Below are 17,861 nucleotides of genomic sequence, written 5' to 3' on the forward strand. Positions count from 1 at the left end.
ATAATTCTCAGCTAGGCATTTCATAGTTAACAAAAGACAATAAATATAATATTTCAATGTCTAGCTGTGTCTTTCTTCTCAGTGAAACCGCAGTCCTTGATTTTCTTTCCGGAAAGTTCAGACCCTGCCAGACCGAGCGTCCTGCTTCACTGGCATCATGAAATTGGGCTGGGCTGTATTTCTGAGTCTGTGGGTTAAAGTTGTGTTCATCAGACTGTGGGAAAAACTGTGTTTATGAGACGGTGGGTAGAAACTGTGCTTATGAGACAGTGCGTTAAAAACTGTGTTTCTGAGTCTGTGGGTAGAAACTGTGCTTATGAGTCTGTGGATAAAAGCCTGTTTCTGACACTTCACGGTGAGAATGGCTTGACGGACACAAAATGGCGGCACGAGGCCTTGTTCAGGCGATGCACACATCCAGTAAGAACAGGAGCCTGGGAAAGGCCTGGAACCCCGGGCTACGGTAGATTACCGCATGACAGGGGTTACTGGGGAGGGGGGCTCTCTGGGAACAGCAGATTTTCAGACGTTTTTTTTCTCGGGCGGGTAAATCGCTAACCGCGCTGTCTGGGACATCCCAGAGTTCATTCTCACACTAACGGTCTGGTGTTTTTTTTTTCTTTTTCTTTCTTAAAGAAAAGTCATCGCCTTGCCTTTTTGTAAAATGGCAGAGACTCCACTTTGCAAACTTTACAAACTTCTAAAACAAAAAAAAAAAAAACAGAAGAATGGGTTTTCAGGGTTTCTCCATCTCTGAATCATGAGCTGCCACCCACACAGAGATCTTGTGCTCGATGTGGACCCATTATCTCATCTGAGCCCCCTGTGCCGTCTGCAGTCTCCTGGGAGAGGCTGATATTTTTCAATACACAGCAGGACGAGCGACAGACAAGGCAGAGTTGGGGTGAGGGGGGGGGGTGTGGGGCTGGGATGGGATGGGGGGGTGATGTGGGGCTGTGGCTGGGGGGCTGGGGGGGGGCGTTTAGGGAGAGGAATATAAACCATTTAATTACGCAGTCCCATTCATGTTTGCGAGCGTCGATTGAAACAAGATGTGCGCCGAGCCGTAGGCCCCTCCCCCTTTTATGGGCCGCGAGATTCATGGCGGTAATGAATGCCTTCACTTCTGGAGCGGAGGGGGTGGGGTGGGGGGGTGGCGGCGGCAAGGGGGGGGGGGTGGCTGTGATGTATGTCTCTGCTGCATATCTGTGCATTTGGGACAGTGAAACGCGGACTGTGGTCTTTTCATATATGTATATCCAGAGTAAGTGCAGCTTCTCAGACCACTCATTCCCTGTGGAGCTATTCCCCAAAGCGTCAACAGTGTCTCTCCTTTTTTCTCCCTTTTTTCAACGAGCTAAGCAGTGAAATTGCAGCTTGGGAAATATTTTCCCATAAAATACGGACCCTCTGTGGTCGTGGATGGTATAATATTTTTTTTGTGCCTTGGCGATTTTTTAACTTCCACAGTCATGCCAGTTGGTGTTGTGCTTCCAATAACAGAGAACGACTGACAGGCACATTACACTCCGCTGGAAACGTCTGGAGCCATTTTGTGTGGGGCGGGGGACGGTTGATACCCGTGCCCACTGGCACCGATTGGTTCGGAGAGGGGAAGTTAGGGTGATGCCAAGGGCCCTGACTGGCCAGGGGCCCCAAAAAGTAAATATAACAGTAAATGACTTTTTATTTGTCAGTTTTTCTGTGGAAGTGCTGAATGTTATTTAAAGGGTTGCATGGATGGATTATTTTATTCTGGAGGTGTATTTTCAGTAATTGTGCAGGGATGGGGTGGGGAGGCCCAGTGTGAGTTCTTCTCAGGTCCATTACGTTTAGCAGACGCTCGTATCCAGATTGACTTGCACAACTTTTTTACATAGCATTTTCACTGCATCCATTTATACAGCTGGATACATACTGAGGCAATGCAGGTAGAGTACCTTGCTCAAGGGTACAACGGCAGTGTCCAACCTGAGAATCAAACCTGTGACCCATAGGTTGCAAAACTATCTCCTTACCCATTATACTACACTGTCGCCTCAATCCCCTGTCGATGCCCCTGTCTTTGCCCGTGGAGTCTGTCTGGGAATGGTTATCCCTTTGGGTCCCGGCAGTATACCCCAAACAGAACCGCACGCCCTGTCAGACTGCAAAGAGACTGGTACCGCACCAAGGTCCCCCCTCAAAGAGCGTGAGGACGCTCTTTGAGACAGACGTAGTTGTCAGCTCCTTCCAGACATTTTCTATGGTCTGATGAAAGGGGGAGAGAGAGAAAAGAAGAGAGTAAATGTAATTGTTCCAGTATGTTTCTTTCCAAAATTGCCCGTTGCTGATTTGAGAATATTTTGACGGGTGGGGGGTTGGCTTTTTTTATTTGAAGTGATGAGTCTGTGCTTTCATCAACAGATGCGTTTGAAGACATTTGGATTTGTTCCTGTTTTTCTGAAATGGCAGTTTCACTAGTGGGTTGTATTTATTGTGGAGAACGTCAGGCACAATTACATTTTTGGTGTCACTGTCCTCCCTCAGAAAGCCCAGGGACACCTTCAGTAATGTCTGTACTCTTCAGTAATGTCTGTACTCTTCAGTAATGTCTGCACTCTTCAGTAATGTCTGTACTCTTCAGTAATGTCTGTACTCTTCAGTAATGTCTGCACTCTTCAGTAATGTCTGTTCTCTTCAGTAATGTCTGTACTCAGTAATGTCTGTTCCCTTCAGTAATGTCTGTTCTCTTCAGTAATGTCTGTTCTCCTCAGTAGTATCTGTTCTTTTCAGTAATGTCAGTAATCTTCAGTAATGTCAGTAACTCCGCCCACACCGCAGTGGAACTAAACCCCGCCCACACTGCAGGAGAAGGTGCTTTCCTCTGCCGTTGCTCAGGAAAAACGTGCTTCCTCCTCACCTTCATCACTTCCCCTCCACCACCCCCCCCCCCTCACACGTTTTCCACGTCACAGACCCGAACACCGCTTACGTTTCCACGGAAACCTTCCTGGAACCGAAACTCCGCCGTTCCGACGCAGAAATAGAACGCTGCGATTAAGCGGCAGCCCTGGGTCTGCGCGGGGCGGGCGAGCAGATGGTTCCGATGAGTCAGGCCCGCGGCTGACGTGCGTGTGGCGAACTGCAGCACGTCACATGGCTCAGACATGTAAAATATAAATACAGGCCTTCGCTGGGCTCGCAAGGGCTTGGCATTTCTCATTTCTGCCTGTCGAAACCCCGAAATTAACTGCACATCACTTCGTAGAAGCAGACCTGGATTTGACGAGTCCTAACTTTGACTTAAGAACTTCAGAACTTTTCTGCTTCACGGTTTGTCAACAGGACTTTTTGTTTATAATCCCATCATAGAATGTTACTCTCATTGACAGCGAAAGGACTGGAGAGTGTTTTTAGGACACTTTGTTTTGTTCGTCTTAACGGGCGTGAGAATGATTTAAAGCAGCGGTCTTTAGTGAATTCAGCATGCGGGTGACCTCAGCTTAATGAGAGGGACTCTTGGAGCGGTAGCCATTTTAAAACTGTTCAGCCAATCACCTCACCACTGTGCAGCACTGACGGGGCCCTTCCTGTCGTGGGACTACAGACCTGTTTCTCTCCAGCGTCGGTTGTCCTCGTCTGTAGCTGTCTTGCGCTCCTGCTGTACTTTTCCCATCCTCCTCTGTGAACAAATGTGTTTATCCCGTCGGTGAATAACTTGAACAGGTCCTTTTGCCGTACTGCAAATTTGGGCTTTTTGTTGCGTCTTCTGCAAAAAAAAAAGCAGGATGTTATTTTTCATTCTTTAATTTCCTACTTTCATAAAGAAATGAAGATAAAAATGAAAAACGGCCGGGCGATAGGATAAGTTCACCAGCCGCCAAAAAAAAGAGGTGCGGCGACTGGCGACTCCCACATTCGAGCGTACGTTTCGCCTGCACGCGAGCCAAATCTCACAGAGTGTTATTGAGGGGGAATTATGTGTGTTCCCCACATAATTGGCGTCTAACTTTAAATAAAAATTCCGCAGATGACCGCAGTCTTCAGTGTCATAACGCTTCTGCCCAACTGCCAGACCTCCAGTGACGGTCTCTCTCTTATTTAAAAAAAAAAAAAAAAATTTAAAAGCTGAATCAGCTTGATTGTCTCCAGTCTATTTGCAGGGTGAGTGAATGTCGGCATGTTCGTAAGCACCGTGAGGTCAGCCACATCTAAGGTGCAAGGCTACTGCGTTTTCCATGGCCCTGGCCAAGAAGACCGGCTTGCAGTTTGTGAGGATGTCTGCTTCAAAGCTCCTATTGGGTTTTTATTTGGGCAATGCTTTCAGTGAGCGGTCTTTCATAAGGGCCAAGTAGTAACCCCTTCTTAAGTGCTATGTGGCACCTTCAGAAGTGACATACAGTTGCACGCAGTCGTGTCAATTACACGCAGTCGATTTCAGCTGCGATGGTATAACTCCAGTGCTCTCTGATTCAATGACCTCAGGATGAGTCTGTGGAGAAGGAACCACACTCTCAGAAAAAAGGGTTCTTTGGCTTCTTTCCACAAGGAAACCGTTTTTAGTTCTTTGTGGAATCCTATATGGTAGATGCGGGAAGTGTGAAAGCTCCCAGATTTAACCATTTTGCCCAACATAGAACCCTTGAGCTAGATGTGTTTCCTCAATGACAGTGATCTTCATTCCTGGTCCTTGCTGGCCACAGGATCTGCTGCTTTCTTGTTGTTTCTTGACACTTACTTGACCAGCTAAAGCAGTCGATTACACAGTTAGCTGACCTCACCTGGTTTCTTGGGTCTGAATTGGTTGGTGATATAAAGGCAAAAAAAAAAAAGAAAACCAGCAGACCCTATACAGCCCACCAGGACCAGTAATGAAGATCACTGCTCTACGATGGACACAGAGGGGCCTTTTGGAACTCGTTCTTTTGAGAGCGTTGGAGACAAATTAGAATTAAGAGGCTGGGTTGAAACGCAAAGTGGCAGTTGGCTTTCATCACATTCACTTGTAGCTGCTGGGGTCCCAGGTACTACTGGGCACCCAGGGGCCTGAATGAGACAGTATCGGAGGTCCAGAAAGGTTCGTTCTTAGAAGCTTTGATTAGAATCTTGACATTGAAATACCCTGCAGTACCCCTGAACAAGGCACAGGATGTACCCAAACCAGAGGGAATTTCAGAGGGGGGAGGGGGGAGGGGGCGGGGTGTGGAAAACAGTGGACTCAGACTGATCTGATCCGTGTCTGTGGAATGTGCTTCCAGATCACCTGAGAATCTCCCAGACGCTCACACGTCTTAGAAGGAATAACTTTTTCCACATGGCCTTTTTTTTTGGCTATACCCTTTCTCTGTTCCTTAAACATTTGTGTGCTTAAAGTGTTAGGACTGTGTCTGTCTGGCATCTTGTTCTTAATTGTGCTTAATTTGTGGCAATTGTGTTGTTATTTTCATTGCTGTTAATTTTGCACATTGTCCGTAGTCATTGTACAGCAATTTGAGAGCCTAAATGAAAAGTGCCAATTCAGTGTGTGAATATTGTTGTTGTTGCTGCTGCTGCAATTATTGTTATGGTGGTTATTATTTTTATTATTACTTTCATTTCAACCTTATCCCTGAAAAGCCTGGAGTAATGCATGGGGCTTTAAAAGTGCTCCACAGCAGCACTCAGAGCAGGAAACAGATGGTGTTTACAGCCTTTCCCCCACATGATCCTCGAATGGACCACATCTGCATCGCCTTCATAATTCATAAATATAGCATCACTCCCATAAATGATACCGAGAGCTGGCCATCATCTGAGCCACCCTGTCAACCCGAAAAAAATGCTGCTACTTTTTCCTTCCACACATGGTTTACGTTTAACGTGCAAATGTGCGGATATAAATGTCAGGTTTTTTTTTTTAGGAAAATATTATTCTGGACTGTACCTTACTTCACCTGATGAAAGTGCCACAAATGCATTATTGGGCAAATGGTCACGATCGAGCCTTCTGATTGGAGCCTGACGTGTAAACAGTAAAGAATGTGTGTCATTCCTCAGAACTGTTTTATCTTCTCATCAAAGCATGTGTGGAGTGGCACTGAAATTAATCACTCTTGTATTGGGCCTCGAATCACCATTCCAATCTGTTCCCGTTAGCACTGGGTAAATTACTCTTGTGGCTGAAAAATTGGCAAACTAAATTGATCGATATTTTGGAGTTGCAAGGCCCTGCCTGTTCATGGTGCTCCTGAGCCAGAAAGGTTCTCTCTCTTTCTTCCTCTCTGACTCGGTGATGATGTCACAAAGGCTACAGAAATTAGACTCTCGCTCTCTCTACTTTCTCTCTGACTCGTGATGATGTCACAAAGGCTGCAGAAATGTGACACTCCACTTGCTCTCTGTCTTTCCTCTCTGACTCAGTGATGATGTCACAAAGGCTACAGAAATTAGACTCTCGCTCTCTCTACTTTCTCTCTGACTCAGTGATGATGTCACAAAGGCTACAGAAATTAGACTCTCGCTCTCTCTCTTTTTCCTCTATGACTCGGTGATGATGTCACAAAGGCCGCAGCGAGGAGACCCTCACTCTCTCTCTTTTTCCTCTATGACTCGGTGATGATGTCACAAAGGCTGCAGAAAGTGAGCCTCGGGTCCTCGGGCTTCCAGCTGTTTCATGTGAAGGATGGTTTCAATTTTCGCCAAACGGGAGAGCGCCACAGGATTCCACGTGCAATCCTGAGCCGAACTGCGGAGCAGCGGGGGGGCGGGGGCGGGGGGTGGGGGACTGCTGCTGGCAGTGACCCGTGCCGCTACGCGGAAAACGCCAGCGTGCGCCGTCAGGTCCGGAGCCGGCGAATGAAATGTTGGCCTTCTCCAGTTTTACACAGAAACCAAAAAAAAAAAAAAACTCAGTACTAAATCAGCTCTGGCCCAGGATATTTCACTCCGCCTAGAGTCTCGAAATTCCCGCCGGGCTCACAAATTCTCTGTTGAGAGCTAATCGACACTAAACATGCCTCAGCGTTAGATCTGCTCTGTGGAGTACGTGTCACAGCGCCGTGGAGCATTGCAGGCCCTTCGCATGCGTTCCCTCTGAAAGCAGAATTAACACATCACACTGTATCTGTGTCTGTATCCAGATTCAACCAGAGGTGGAGAGCGCAGCCAGCCGAGTTCACTAATTAATTCTGCCTCCAGGCTGAAGAATTTTGCAAAACCAGTTGATTGAAAAAATAAAATAAAATACTCTGAGGACTTCTGCTTTCTGAACCTGGATTTCCCACCTCTGGCTTCAGCTGTACCTATTATTCTGGCCCCTGTCGTTTCTCCCCTTTTCCTGTCCCAAAATGCCTGGGGGGCACTTAGACCCCAGTGTGGTGCCCTTGCTGCAGAGCGTCTGGTGAATCGGCGACGAAAGCATGCTCACCAAATTCATGTGTGAAACGCTAAAGCCTGGATCCAATTATGATTTGACCTGAAGTTTTAAAGCGTGATAAAATGAAATGACGGACATAGTTTGGCAAGCTGGATTTGGTTATCGCTTAAGTCAACAACTTGTGTTCGAGGAACAACAACAGTAATACTAACTTAAGGTCAGGAGTATTTTTCAAAAATCCAGGCCGAAATCTCACAGCTCTCAGGTTTTAAAATGCTGTGATTGCAAATTTTTAAACAATGATTTTGATCTCAACAGTCATCGTGATTTATGAACAGGACATTTCATTGCTTTTCATTGGCTTTGGGGAAGACACTAGGCCAGTTTATTATGAACAAGATCTTTTGGTCAGAGTCCACATCTGGTCCTGGAACTCACAGACACATTCCTCATTAGATTAAATGCAGTGAATCATCTGTCATTATAGCTCAGTGACACAGTGACCCCGGAGTTCTAACTACGCAATGGCCCAGTGAATCATGTGTTATTACCGTGTAATAGCCCAGTGAACCGTGCGTTATTACTATGTAGTAAAGGATATAGCATCAATAATAAAATGGTTGTTACTTAAAATGTAATATTACATCAGGCAATGTAATTGCGGTATTATCTGGCTGTTGCACCTGTGAGGTAACCTGGATCAACGTGTCTAAACAATTGCAAATGCTTTTCGATGTAATCACACACAGTAGCAGCTACCTGTGGGTGAACAGTGCAATCACACGGGCACTTCATGCGCAGTCAGACCTTAGTTTGTGCAATAGAACAGTTTAAACGATATTTAAGCTTGCAGTTTAGTGTTTAGTATAACAAAGATGTGTGACAGTGGACGTCTAGCACTGAAACTGAAATCAATCAGGGGAAAAAATCTCCAACGAGCACGTCAGCTTCAATTTCTAACTGGAGCCTTTTCCATATATACGCATATGCAGTAGCCAAGTCTCTCCTCTTCAGTGCTGTCTCCAACCATTTCATGAATGGAATTCCTCACGGAACTTTACAGCGCTGCAGTGTTCCTTCTGGAATTGTTACATAAGTTCCATAATTCCCTACTTTGTGTTGTTTTTTTTTTGAGGCAGTGCTGTAGGCAATCTTGAACAGCACATCATGACAGGATTTTTTTTTTTTACAGAAACCCTACAGCAGGAGACCCAGAGCTCTCTCTCTCTCTCTCTCTGAGCTGGAAGCAAACTGTTTATGCTCAAAGCTGTAAAGTTCTTCCCCTCCAGAGTTTCTGCTCGCTCGTGGGACTTAATAAAATTCCCTGTGTTTCTACAACCATCAGGAAAACCATTTTTCCCCCTCCATCAATGTTTCACGATGTTTCTCCTTCGTTTGGAACTGGAGAGTTTCCCTCTCGGAGTTCGGAGACGTATGTTGGCGGTATTTCGCTCTGAGGGCTGGTCCTGTCTGTTGTGCCGGTAAGGGGTGATTTTGAAACTGGCAGCAGACGTACCCATTGATGCCAGCGGGCATCTGCTTGTGCGGCTGGAAGGGAGACTTCCGACGGCAAACCAGGGGAACACCGAAAACAAAGTCAGGCCCATGTCTGTCATAGGCTGTGTCCTCAGCCAACTGCGTCCTACCGTCGTGGGTTCCTAGCCAATCAGATTGTCGCATGGCCAAAGCTCAGGTCTTTGGGCCTTAAATCTGGCCCTCGAGGCCAATAGTAACGGCTGATTTTCTTTTCTATTGGATGGTTAATTGTTTAATTAATGCCTCTGATTGGCCAGAGGTGTAACTCACCTGGTGTCTCAGGTTTAAATCGGTCCGCGATTAGAGGGGAAGTATGAAAACCAGCAGCGCTACTGGGCCCGATTTAAAAATAATTAAAAATATTAGAATGATTAAATATTGTATTGTTAATAAGGGAGAATTTTCTTTAGAAAAATGTAGTTCTTTCCGTGTGATGTCATCATAAAACCCTGGCAGGATGTGTGGTACAGTCTACAGAGGGGCGGGCTCAATCCATCTTCTCTGTCTTCTCTGATTCCCTTTGAATTACGTTTTTTAAAAAAATGGCTGACTGCTCTCCTGTTTTTTAATGCCTTGATACAGAAAATGCTGTGAGGTGAATGTGGAGTAAATTGGTTGTGAACTTGTTCAGCGTTACTGTAGAACTGAGAACTGTAGGCTGTTCGGATGAAGGTGTCGGAGCTATTAGGAGAAAGATACACGTCACAGTCTCGCAGTGAGAGCAGCAACTTCCTGTCAGATCACCGCCCCGGTACCAGCCCCAAACTTCATTGAAGCCGAATCTCATGTGTGTCCCATATGTCCTAACAGGAAGACGTACTTCCTCCTCCGTTCCTAAAATAAACTCCCATCACAGCTCCCTCAACCTTCCCTCTCACCTCCCCTTAACCTCCTAGCTTTCCCTGAGGAAGTGGGGGGGAGGCAAAAAAAGAAAGAAAGAAAGAAGAAAAAAAAAAAGTGCTTAAATCTGTTTGAAGAAGCGTCTGCTCTCGTATCTCATTGGCTGTGAGCTGTATGCCCTGCAGGACCCAGAAACACTCAATAAAACTGAGTTCAGAGACGTGTGCAGCCTCAGAGACGTTAACTGCGGGATTATGGGGCTTTCAGGTAATTTATGGGCGTATTACAGCACAGCGGTGTACCCCAGAGCGCTGTTAGGGAAGAATTAACTCAGAAATGGATGTTAGATCTGTGAGGCACGTGGAGATCCCCGGAGCGACTGCGCAGCTCAACTGGGGGTCTGCAGAGTGACTGCGCAGCTCAGCTGGGGGACTGCAGTGTGACTGCGCAGCTCAACTAGAGGGCTGCAGAGTGACTGCGCAGCTCGGCTGGGAGACTGCAGAGCGACTGCGCAGCTCGGCTGGGAGACTGCAGAGCGACTGCGCAGCTCGGCTGGGAGACTGCAGAGCGACTGCGCAGCTCGGCTGGGGGACTGCAGTGTGACTGCGCAGCTCGGCTGGGGGACTGCAGAGTGACTGCGCAGCCCGGCTGGAGGACTGCAGAGTGACTGCGCAGCTCGGCTGGGGGACTGCAGAGCGACTGCGCAGCTCAGCTGGGCGCAGTGTGACTGCGCAGCTCGGCTGGGGACTGCAGTGGACTCGCAGCTCAACGGGGTGCAGAGTGACTGCGCAGCTCGGCTGGGGGACTGCAGAGTGACTGCGCAGCTCGGCTGGGGGACTGCAGAGTGACTGCGCAGCTCGGCTGGGAGACTGCAGAGTGACTGCGCAGCTCAGCTGGGTGATTGCAGAGCGACTGCGCAGCTCAGTGATGGTGGCTGGCAGTGAGTTCTTTGGAGGACGAGCGTGCAGGGCAAAGCAGGGAGACCAAAACCGAGACTTAATCTAAACTCTGCGGCTTCCCTGTGTTTAAAATAAAACGAGAAATCTTTGAATTCCACCCATTCGGTGGCTCAGATTAAGCAAACAAACCCTCAAGTCGGACACCACCGTAACATAGGTATTTGTTGACCGAGGCCTGTACTGTAAGCGATTGTCAGAGAAAAAGCTGGCTAAATTCCTGCTGGTTTAGATGCTTATCCTGTAATACGCAGACACACACATACACACACACACGCAAGCATTTCACACTCCCAGCAGACTGTGTCTCCTGTCCTCCGAGCCGCTCCTGCATCTGAGGCGCCTCCCAGACTGGAGCCTGCGGATCTCTGTGGGGAAAAAAGAGAAAGTTCCATGTGGAGAGGTCCTGTGCAGGCTCTTGTTTTTTGGGAGGGATTAAGTTTTATCTCAGTATATAGTGGCCTCTGCTCACCATGGCCTGTGTTTTTTTTGTTAGGGGGGGGGGGAGGCTGTTGTAAATTACCTCAAATTGTTTCACTGGACCACATTCAGGGGTTTGCTCCACGAGGCGCTCAGTCTAAAACTTGTGGACACGTTTCTTGGAGTCAGTAGCTTGGGAGTGTGAAGTACCCAGTGTGAAGTACCTTTTCTTATGGCCTCTCTGCTCCGGCATCTGTGTCTGCAGAAGCACAGAGAGATGTCGAGAAAAGAAATGAGAAGGCGATGGAGTGATGGATTAAGAGTGAGAGAGAGGATAGGAATGAGAGAGGTAGAGAGAGAGAATAGGAATGAGAGATAGAGAGAGAGAGAATAGGAATGAGAGAGGTAGAGAGAGAGAGAATAGGAATGAGAGGTAGAGAGAGAGAGAATAGGAATGAGAGGTAGAGAGAGAGAGAAAGGAATAGAGGAGAGTAGAGAAGAGAGAGAATAAAAGGAATGAGAGGTAAGAGAGAGATAGAGAAGAGATGTTGTTGTCAGTGCTACTTATCTGGTCCATTATCCCTAGGGTGAGGTGACAGTGGACTGTAGAGGACATGTGAAGGTTCCAGGATCCACAAGCATGTCTGCAGTTGCCTCTCCGCCATCTAGGGGTGCAACCCAGTGACCTGGGGCTGTGCGTTCCAGCCTCCCCACACACACGACGCTCCGCCACTAGGGCTCAAAGCGCGACGGGCACCCTCAACCCCCCTCCCCATTCCCCACCCACGCCTCAACCCCCATAAACCCGTGCCAACAAGGGCGGAGCGAGAGACCACTAAATGGCTAATCCCCGGTCCCATTCAGCCCCCACACATCCGCTCCATTAGCTGTTTTCAGGCTGCTCTGGCCGGCTCTTGTAAGCTCTGAGAATACTTGAATGTGTGAAAAAAAAAAAAAAACCCCCTGAAAGATTTGCCCCCAAGCTAATCACGGCTTGCTGACTGTGTTCTGGCCGGCGTTCGGGGCGGTGTTTGGGGAAGCTGTAGTGGAACTGGAATTGGGGTCTTTGTTACCCCCACTGATGTGCAAATATTCCCCCCCCCAAAAAAAAAAAAAAAAAAAAACACAGGAGACAGGTCTCAAGAGTAGGAGCTGAAAGCTGCCTTGACGCTCTCTGCCAATAAAAATTTCTTGAATGTAAGAATAAAAAAATAGTAATAAAATGTGTTCAACTTCGCATCGTTGCTCTTTTTGGGGGGGGGGGGGGAGTTTTCAGATGATCCCCAGCAAATTACCTGAGAGCTGTTAACACCTGTTTCTCAGGCTGTCTAAATCCTCACAACCGCTCTCCTCTTCGTCAGTCCCACACATCCCCGGTGGGCCCTCTGGGACCCCGCTGCCAAGAGCGATTCTTTCTCTTCCTTTAGATTCTTCTTCTCTCACTCTGTCTCTCTCTCTCTCGTTCTCTCACTCTGTCGCCCTCTCTCACTGTCTTTCTCATTTTCTTCTCCACTCTCTCTCCTCATCTCCTTTCTCTCTCTCTCATTCTCTCTCTCTCTCTCTTCCTCTTCTCTCTCCTCTTCTCCCTCGTCTTTCTAGCCTCTATTTCTGAAAAAGTAAAAAAGTTTTGTCGCTGCAGGGAGCGTACCCTTTTTTCCGTCTGATAATTTCTGCCCTCACCTTATGTCTTTAGGGTCCTTGTTTCCAAGGCGACCACAGCCTTCAGCTGGCCAGTGCCTTTCACCTGTTCTCATACAGCTAGTGTTACCTGTCAAACCAGGACGCTGCGTTTATCTATCAAACTGTAACACTTCGGGTAACATTTAAACTACAATGTGCATTCACCCTTAAAACGCACCCCGGGCACGTGTTCAAATCACAGGTGCTGTCATTTCTTTCACATGAAGAATGGAAGCTGTTTAAATTGCATTGCTGGCCTCGATAAAATGTGTGTTTATCATGAACGCTGCTGTTGCATTGGAGAATATTGCTATGAATAAAGTAGTAATCCTTACAAGTGTTGAGAAATGAAACCATCACTTTTTCTGATGTTAGAATCTTGTTTCAGGTTTGCAAGGAGTACATACAAGATCTGAGAACAGGAACTGCAGAAAGCCATTCGCTGTCTAACATAGGGAACATCCATTAAGAGAACCCATGACTTAATTACCATCCCAAAATGTCAGGTAAGAATTTAAACTTTATCATTGAACAGAAACACTCAGACCACTTCTTAACTGAAAAACAGAGTTTACAAAATCAAAAATGAACACTTATTGCATTACAACCACCGAAACTGTTTCAACCAACCTGTGATGTTGAATGGTTATCATAAGTCTGATCTTTTTTCTTATTCATTGCACTCTCAAATGGTGCATGCATTCCAGTTGGAAGTCCATCTCTGAGCAATAACACGGTTTGGATTCAGATTATACACAGTCTTGAGAAATAGATCATTTCTCCAATTTTTTCAGGTTTTGCTATTTTCTTTTCTCTACATTTTCCAAGTGTTTTTTTTTTTTTTTTTGCTGTGCTCTTTTCTGGCCTGTAACGAGACATGCATATCAATCTTTTTCACAAGAGCGAGTAATAATTACATTCAATTCCAGGTTATTTGCGGCTTCCCAAAAAAAAAAAAAATTCCAAAATAAAAGCGTGGCTTCCTGGAGTGCTGGGGAGTGGGGGAAATGCCTGCAAGATCGCCTGGGGCTTTTATTTTCTCTCTCTCCAGCGGTCTGCGGCTACCACAGACAGCTCTGGAGTTGTCACTTGAACAGTCATTATATTTGAGACGCTTACGGCGCTCGGTACTAACCGCAGAGAAGCAGAGATAGCACAACATTTCAAGGGGGAGACCCCCCCTCCCCCCCTCCAAAAAAAAAAAACCAACCGGAGCAGGAATGTGTACTTCAACTAAATTGCATTTTGGAGCAACGCGCAGATTTTTAATGGTTACCGGGGAACCCGTTCATTTTTTCCAGGCGTGAAGAGAGAGAGGGAGAGAGGGAGGGAGAGAGAGGAGCGACAGCCGGTCAATTTGCGTATTTCATTCATTACTATTTTAATACACTCTTTTCATGAGGCTGCATCCAATCGCTTAATAATGCTGGTTTGCGTATTCACTTCTGAACTACAGGCAGGCTTTGAACCACATGTACAGTTGAGCAGAAACATAACTCGCAGTCTGCAGTATGAGTCCCTGTGTTACAGTATGTCTTGTTATGTGTGCTAATCCTCTAATGTGAAATGCTCTGATAATAACAGTATCAGATCTTCAGATATGCGAGTCTGTTTTCTGCCCATTTGCACACTAATGATAGGAGAGGAGGCGTGCGGTATGAAGTGGCTGTTTCGTTGGCCGGGGGGGGGATGGGCGATAATTAGATTCACTTACAGTATTATTGTCTGCCCCTGCAGTGTTATCGTCCGTAATATTAAACACTGATCACACGAAAGAAAGCAACAAATCCATCCCTTCTTTGTATTCGGGTTTTACCAGAGGCCCTTTCCCAGTAAAGCATCCTTGTGACAGTCTCTGAACCAAAAAAAAAAACTCTTAATTGATCAAATAAAATCTAATTGAACTGAATAGAATAGACTAGAATATGATAGAATATGGTCAAATTAAATATCTCGTCTTTCTGTCACACATTGGGTGGTGCACACAGGAATGTGGATTCCCGTGCACTTTCAACACTGATTGTTGAAAGTGCTAAAGGCATTAAAAATAATTTAAAATAAGCCTGACAGCTGAAATTTCCCCCCCCCCTCATGTTTATCACATCTTTAGTGAGTAGAATATAAAACCGAAATAGTGACTAGGAGATGCATTAAGACTTTTTGCACAAGTTGTAATCACTTTGCCGGTGTAGAAACATATTGTGATCGTTGTACAGGTGTAAATTGAGGAGGAGGAGGAATAAGAAGAAGAAGATAATTTATTTTCAGTGTTGTTCACTAGTACAGAGCAGCGCCCCTTTGAACCGTACTTTGGAGCGTTTGTCATAGTAAATAATTGGCGCTTCCCTCCCTGCTGGAGCGCGTCTTTGCGAGCGTCCGATTTGCCCTTGGCGCTTTGGACCCGGCAGGCGGGCTTAATGGCGCTTTCCACTCCGCCAGCGCTCGTGTTAGCCTAGCCTGTCATCATTCGCTGAGTGGTGCTGTTAGCTAATGCTGCCTGAGTGGCGTATAGCACGCGCGGGCTAGTGCAGTGAGAGCAGGGGCTCTGTATTTACAGGGTCCCGACTGGCTGCCATGTTACTGTAATTTGCCTGGCTACGGTAGGAGAGAGGAAAGCTGAGTGTGTCTCTTACCAAAGGTTAGGGCCTTGCTTAGATTGGCAGTGCTTTAGTATTTCAGTGTTATGATGAATAATGTTATGCATCATATTGGAATGCTGACAGGTAGCAGGAGATTTTATTTAGAATGCCTTACACTATTTAATATTTTTTACTTAGTACCTGTACATCTGAGTATATACAGAAAGCAGATCAGTATCACATTGTACGGTGCAGTGGTACATTGACAGTATCACGGTGCAATGACAGTACTGGGAAGCCCAGTTCCCTAACCATTATATGTACAGTATCAGAGAAATAGCTACTGATGAATACAGTGTATGAATTGGTAAGGCAAATTATGGGACAAAATGACTGGATTAAAATTAAAATGAAAAAGACTGGAAGTGATTGTGGGGAAAGAATGAATAAAGCAAATAACCCAGCACTTGTGATTGTGACGTCATTTGTGATGTCACAGAGCACAGTCAGTTCAGGCAGAAACAAAAATCACAAGGAGTCAGAAAACTTCATTATGTGATTCACGATTGAAATGAGAAACGGCAATTAATTTTTAAAAATAATCGACATACAGCATAGAGCTTTATGGCATGTAGTCAATCGACATTCTGTCCCTTAGATCTGACTCTGTGTTTTCTTTTCATTAATCCCAGTTGGTTATTGCTCAAGCTGCCAAATTGAAATAATAATGGTTCTGTGACATACGGAGCGGGGAAGCAGCGGGGGCTGGAGAGGAACAGTGCTTGTGTGTGTGTAGGCAGCACATCAGTGTCTCATTAGGAGGAGGTGTTTTTCCGTCGCAGGTAGTGATGTAAGTGAAACCCATACAGCCCGGCTGGGTACCTTAGCCCCACACAGGCGGCTGCTAAAATAAACTGAATAAATTAATAACTGTCGAGTGTCAATCAAGTTTTACATTTTTTTTTTTCCTTTTGGGGGAAGAAGCATGGCTTCCACAGAACTCTTAACCAGCCTGTCTGTGCTTTAAACTGTAGGCCTATGCTCCCTACCCAAGTAAGAGATGATGTTACAGTGCCTCAGGAGGAGGCTGCTTACAACTTTCAAGCAAAATGGGGGTTAGAATTAGTCCCGAAATTAATACAGTTAATTTTCCAAGCTTCAAACAAGGCAATGGTGAGATGCGTCTAAACTGATGGTGAAAAAACTGGCCGGTTTTTAAAAACTGGAATAAAAAATCTTCCCACCCGCAGGTTCCCTCCCAGATTCTCTGTATTCTGCCTCCGTCCAGGGGCTCCTTCACTGCCTCCCAGTTCATGTTCTATTTACTTGGAAAATGTCCCCCCCCCCCTTCCTCCTCCCTGCCAGGTCCTTCGTCTACTGATGTTTTAAACGCAAAAACAAACTGTCAGAAATTTCTGTGAGACCCCCTTCTTTCTCAGCCCCTGCCACGGGGAGCTCCGGGAGCCCAGGCGATGAATGCGGAGCGTTCACTCGCGCTAGGCTAATCCCGCGCGCTAGCCCATTAAACGAAATTTTCTCCCCTTTTTTTTTTTTTTAGCGTCGCACGAAAAAAAAACGCTCCGCAACATCCTCGGTTTGGCCAGCCGGCTGCTTCAGGCTCGCTACGCTGCACAAACAAGCAAAGCCGTAATTAAAGAGAGGCAAAGGTATGGAGAAGGTCACTGTTTAAGGAGCCAGTCGTATTACATTAAAAGGTTCTTATGTGGGCCAAACTTTTCACTCTCACATTATTACTAGTAGTAGTAGCAGCAGTAGCAGTGGTAGTAGTGGTAGTAGCTGTAGCAGTAGCAGTAGCAGTGGTAGTAGTAGCAGCAGTAGTAGTATTAGTAGCAGCAATAGTAGCAGCAGTAATAGCAGTGGTCGTAGTAGTAGTAGTAACAGCAGCCATAGCAGTAGCAGCAGTAGTTGTGGTAGTCATAGACGTACTGTAGATCCTGGGGGAGAGAATTCATGGAGAACTCTGCCTTCTCTCTGCACAGAGCTGATGGGTGTTTCACATGCCCTGCCAATATAGTTACCTTTTCAATTCCCTTGGGTCAGCCTGTTATCATATTAAATTAATATTATTGAATATTATATTTATTAAAACAAACAGATGGAGCGGGACTATGTGGGCCCTCTAAAATAAGTCTCAGTTATTAACCATGTATAAAACTGCAAACGTTCCAGATACTCTTTTAAAATGTAATTCAATCAAACACCAGCAGTAATTGTAATGTCTGATTATGAAGTAAAATAAAAGTTTTAATTGTTGTTTTTGTCTCTTTAGACCAGGCAATGATGCAAGATGATAAAAATCTATGCTTTTATAATCAGTTGATCAGTGTGGAAAGGAATGATACACGTGATTATTTTGCTTGAAAATTTTCCAGTTTGTTTCTACTCTGTCCTACATAAAATTTTGTACTGCTGGTGAAATTACCTTTTGAATCTTGAATAAAAGCTAGATCAGATTCCTCCTTGATCAAACAGCCCTTTGAAATGCTTCCACGA

The 17,861-nt window shown here is 45.9% G+C and overlaps 1 protein-coding gene across 3 annotated transcripts in view; it reads left to right on the forward strand.

The window, feature by feature from the left end:
• Nucleotides 1–17,861, forward strand: part of LOC135254493 (uncharacterized) — a 71,888-nt gene that overhangs the window by 40,782 nt on the left and 13,245 nt on the right. For all 3 annotated transcript variants that reach the window (XM_064334687.1, XM_064334688.1, XM_064334695.1), the window contains exon 2: nt 13,157–13,274. Coding sequence is in view for 1 of the 3 variants with exons in the window: in XM_064334695.1 (XP_064190765.1) it covers nt 13,268–13,274 (7 nt within the window). In the remaining 2 variants the exon portion in view is untranslated. The remainder of the gene's footprint in view (nt 1–13,156; nt 13,275–17,861) is intronic.

Source organism: Anguilla rostrata, chromosome 5, assembly GCF_018555375.3.
Source record: "Anguilla rostrata isolate EN2019 chromosome 5, ASM1855537v3, whole genome shotgun sequence".
Lineage (NCBI taxonomy): Eukaryota > Metazoa > Chordata > Actinopteri > Anguilliformes > Anguillidae > Anguilla > Anguilla rostrata.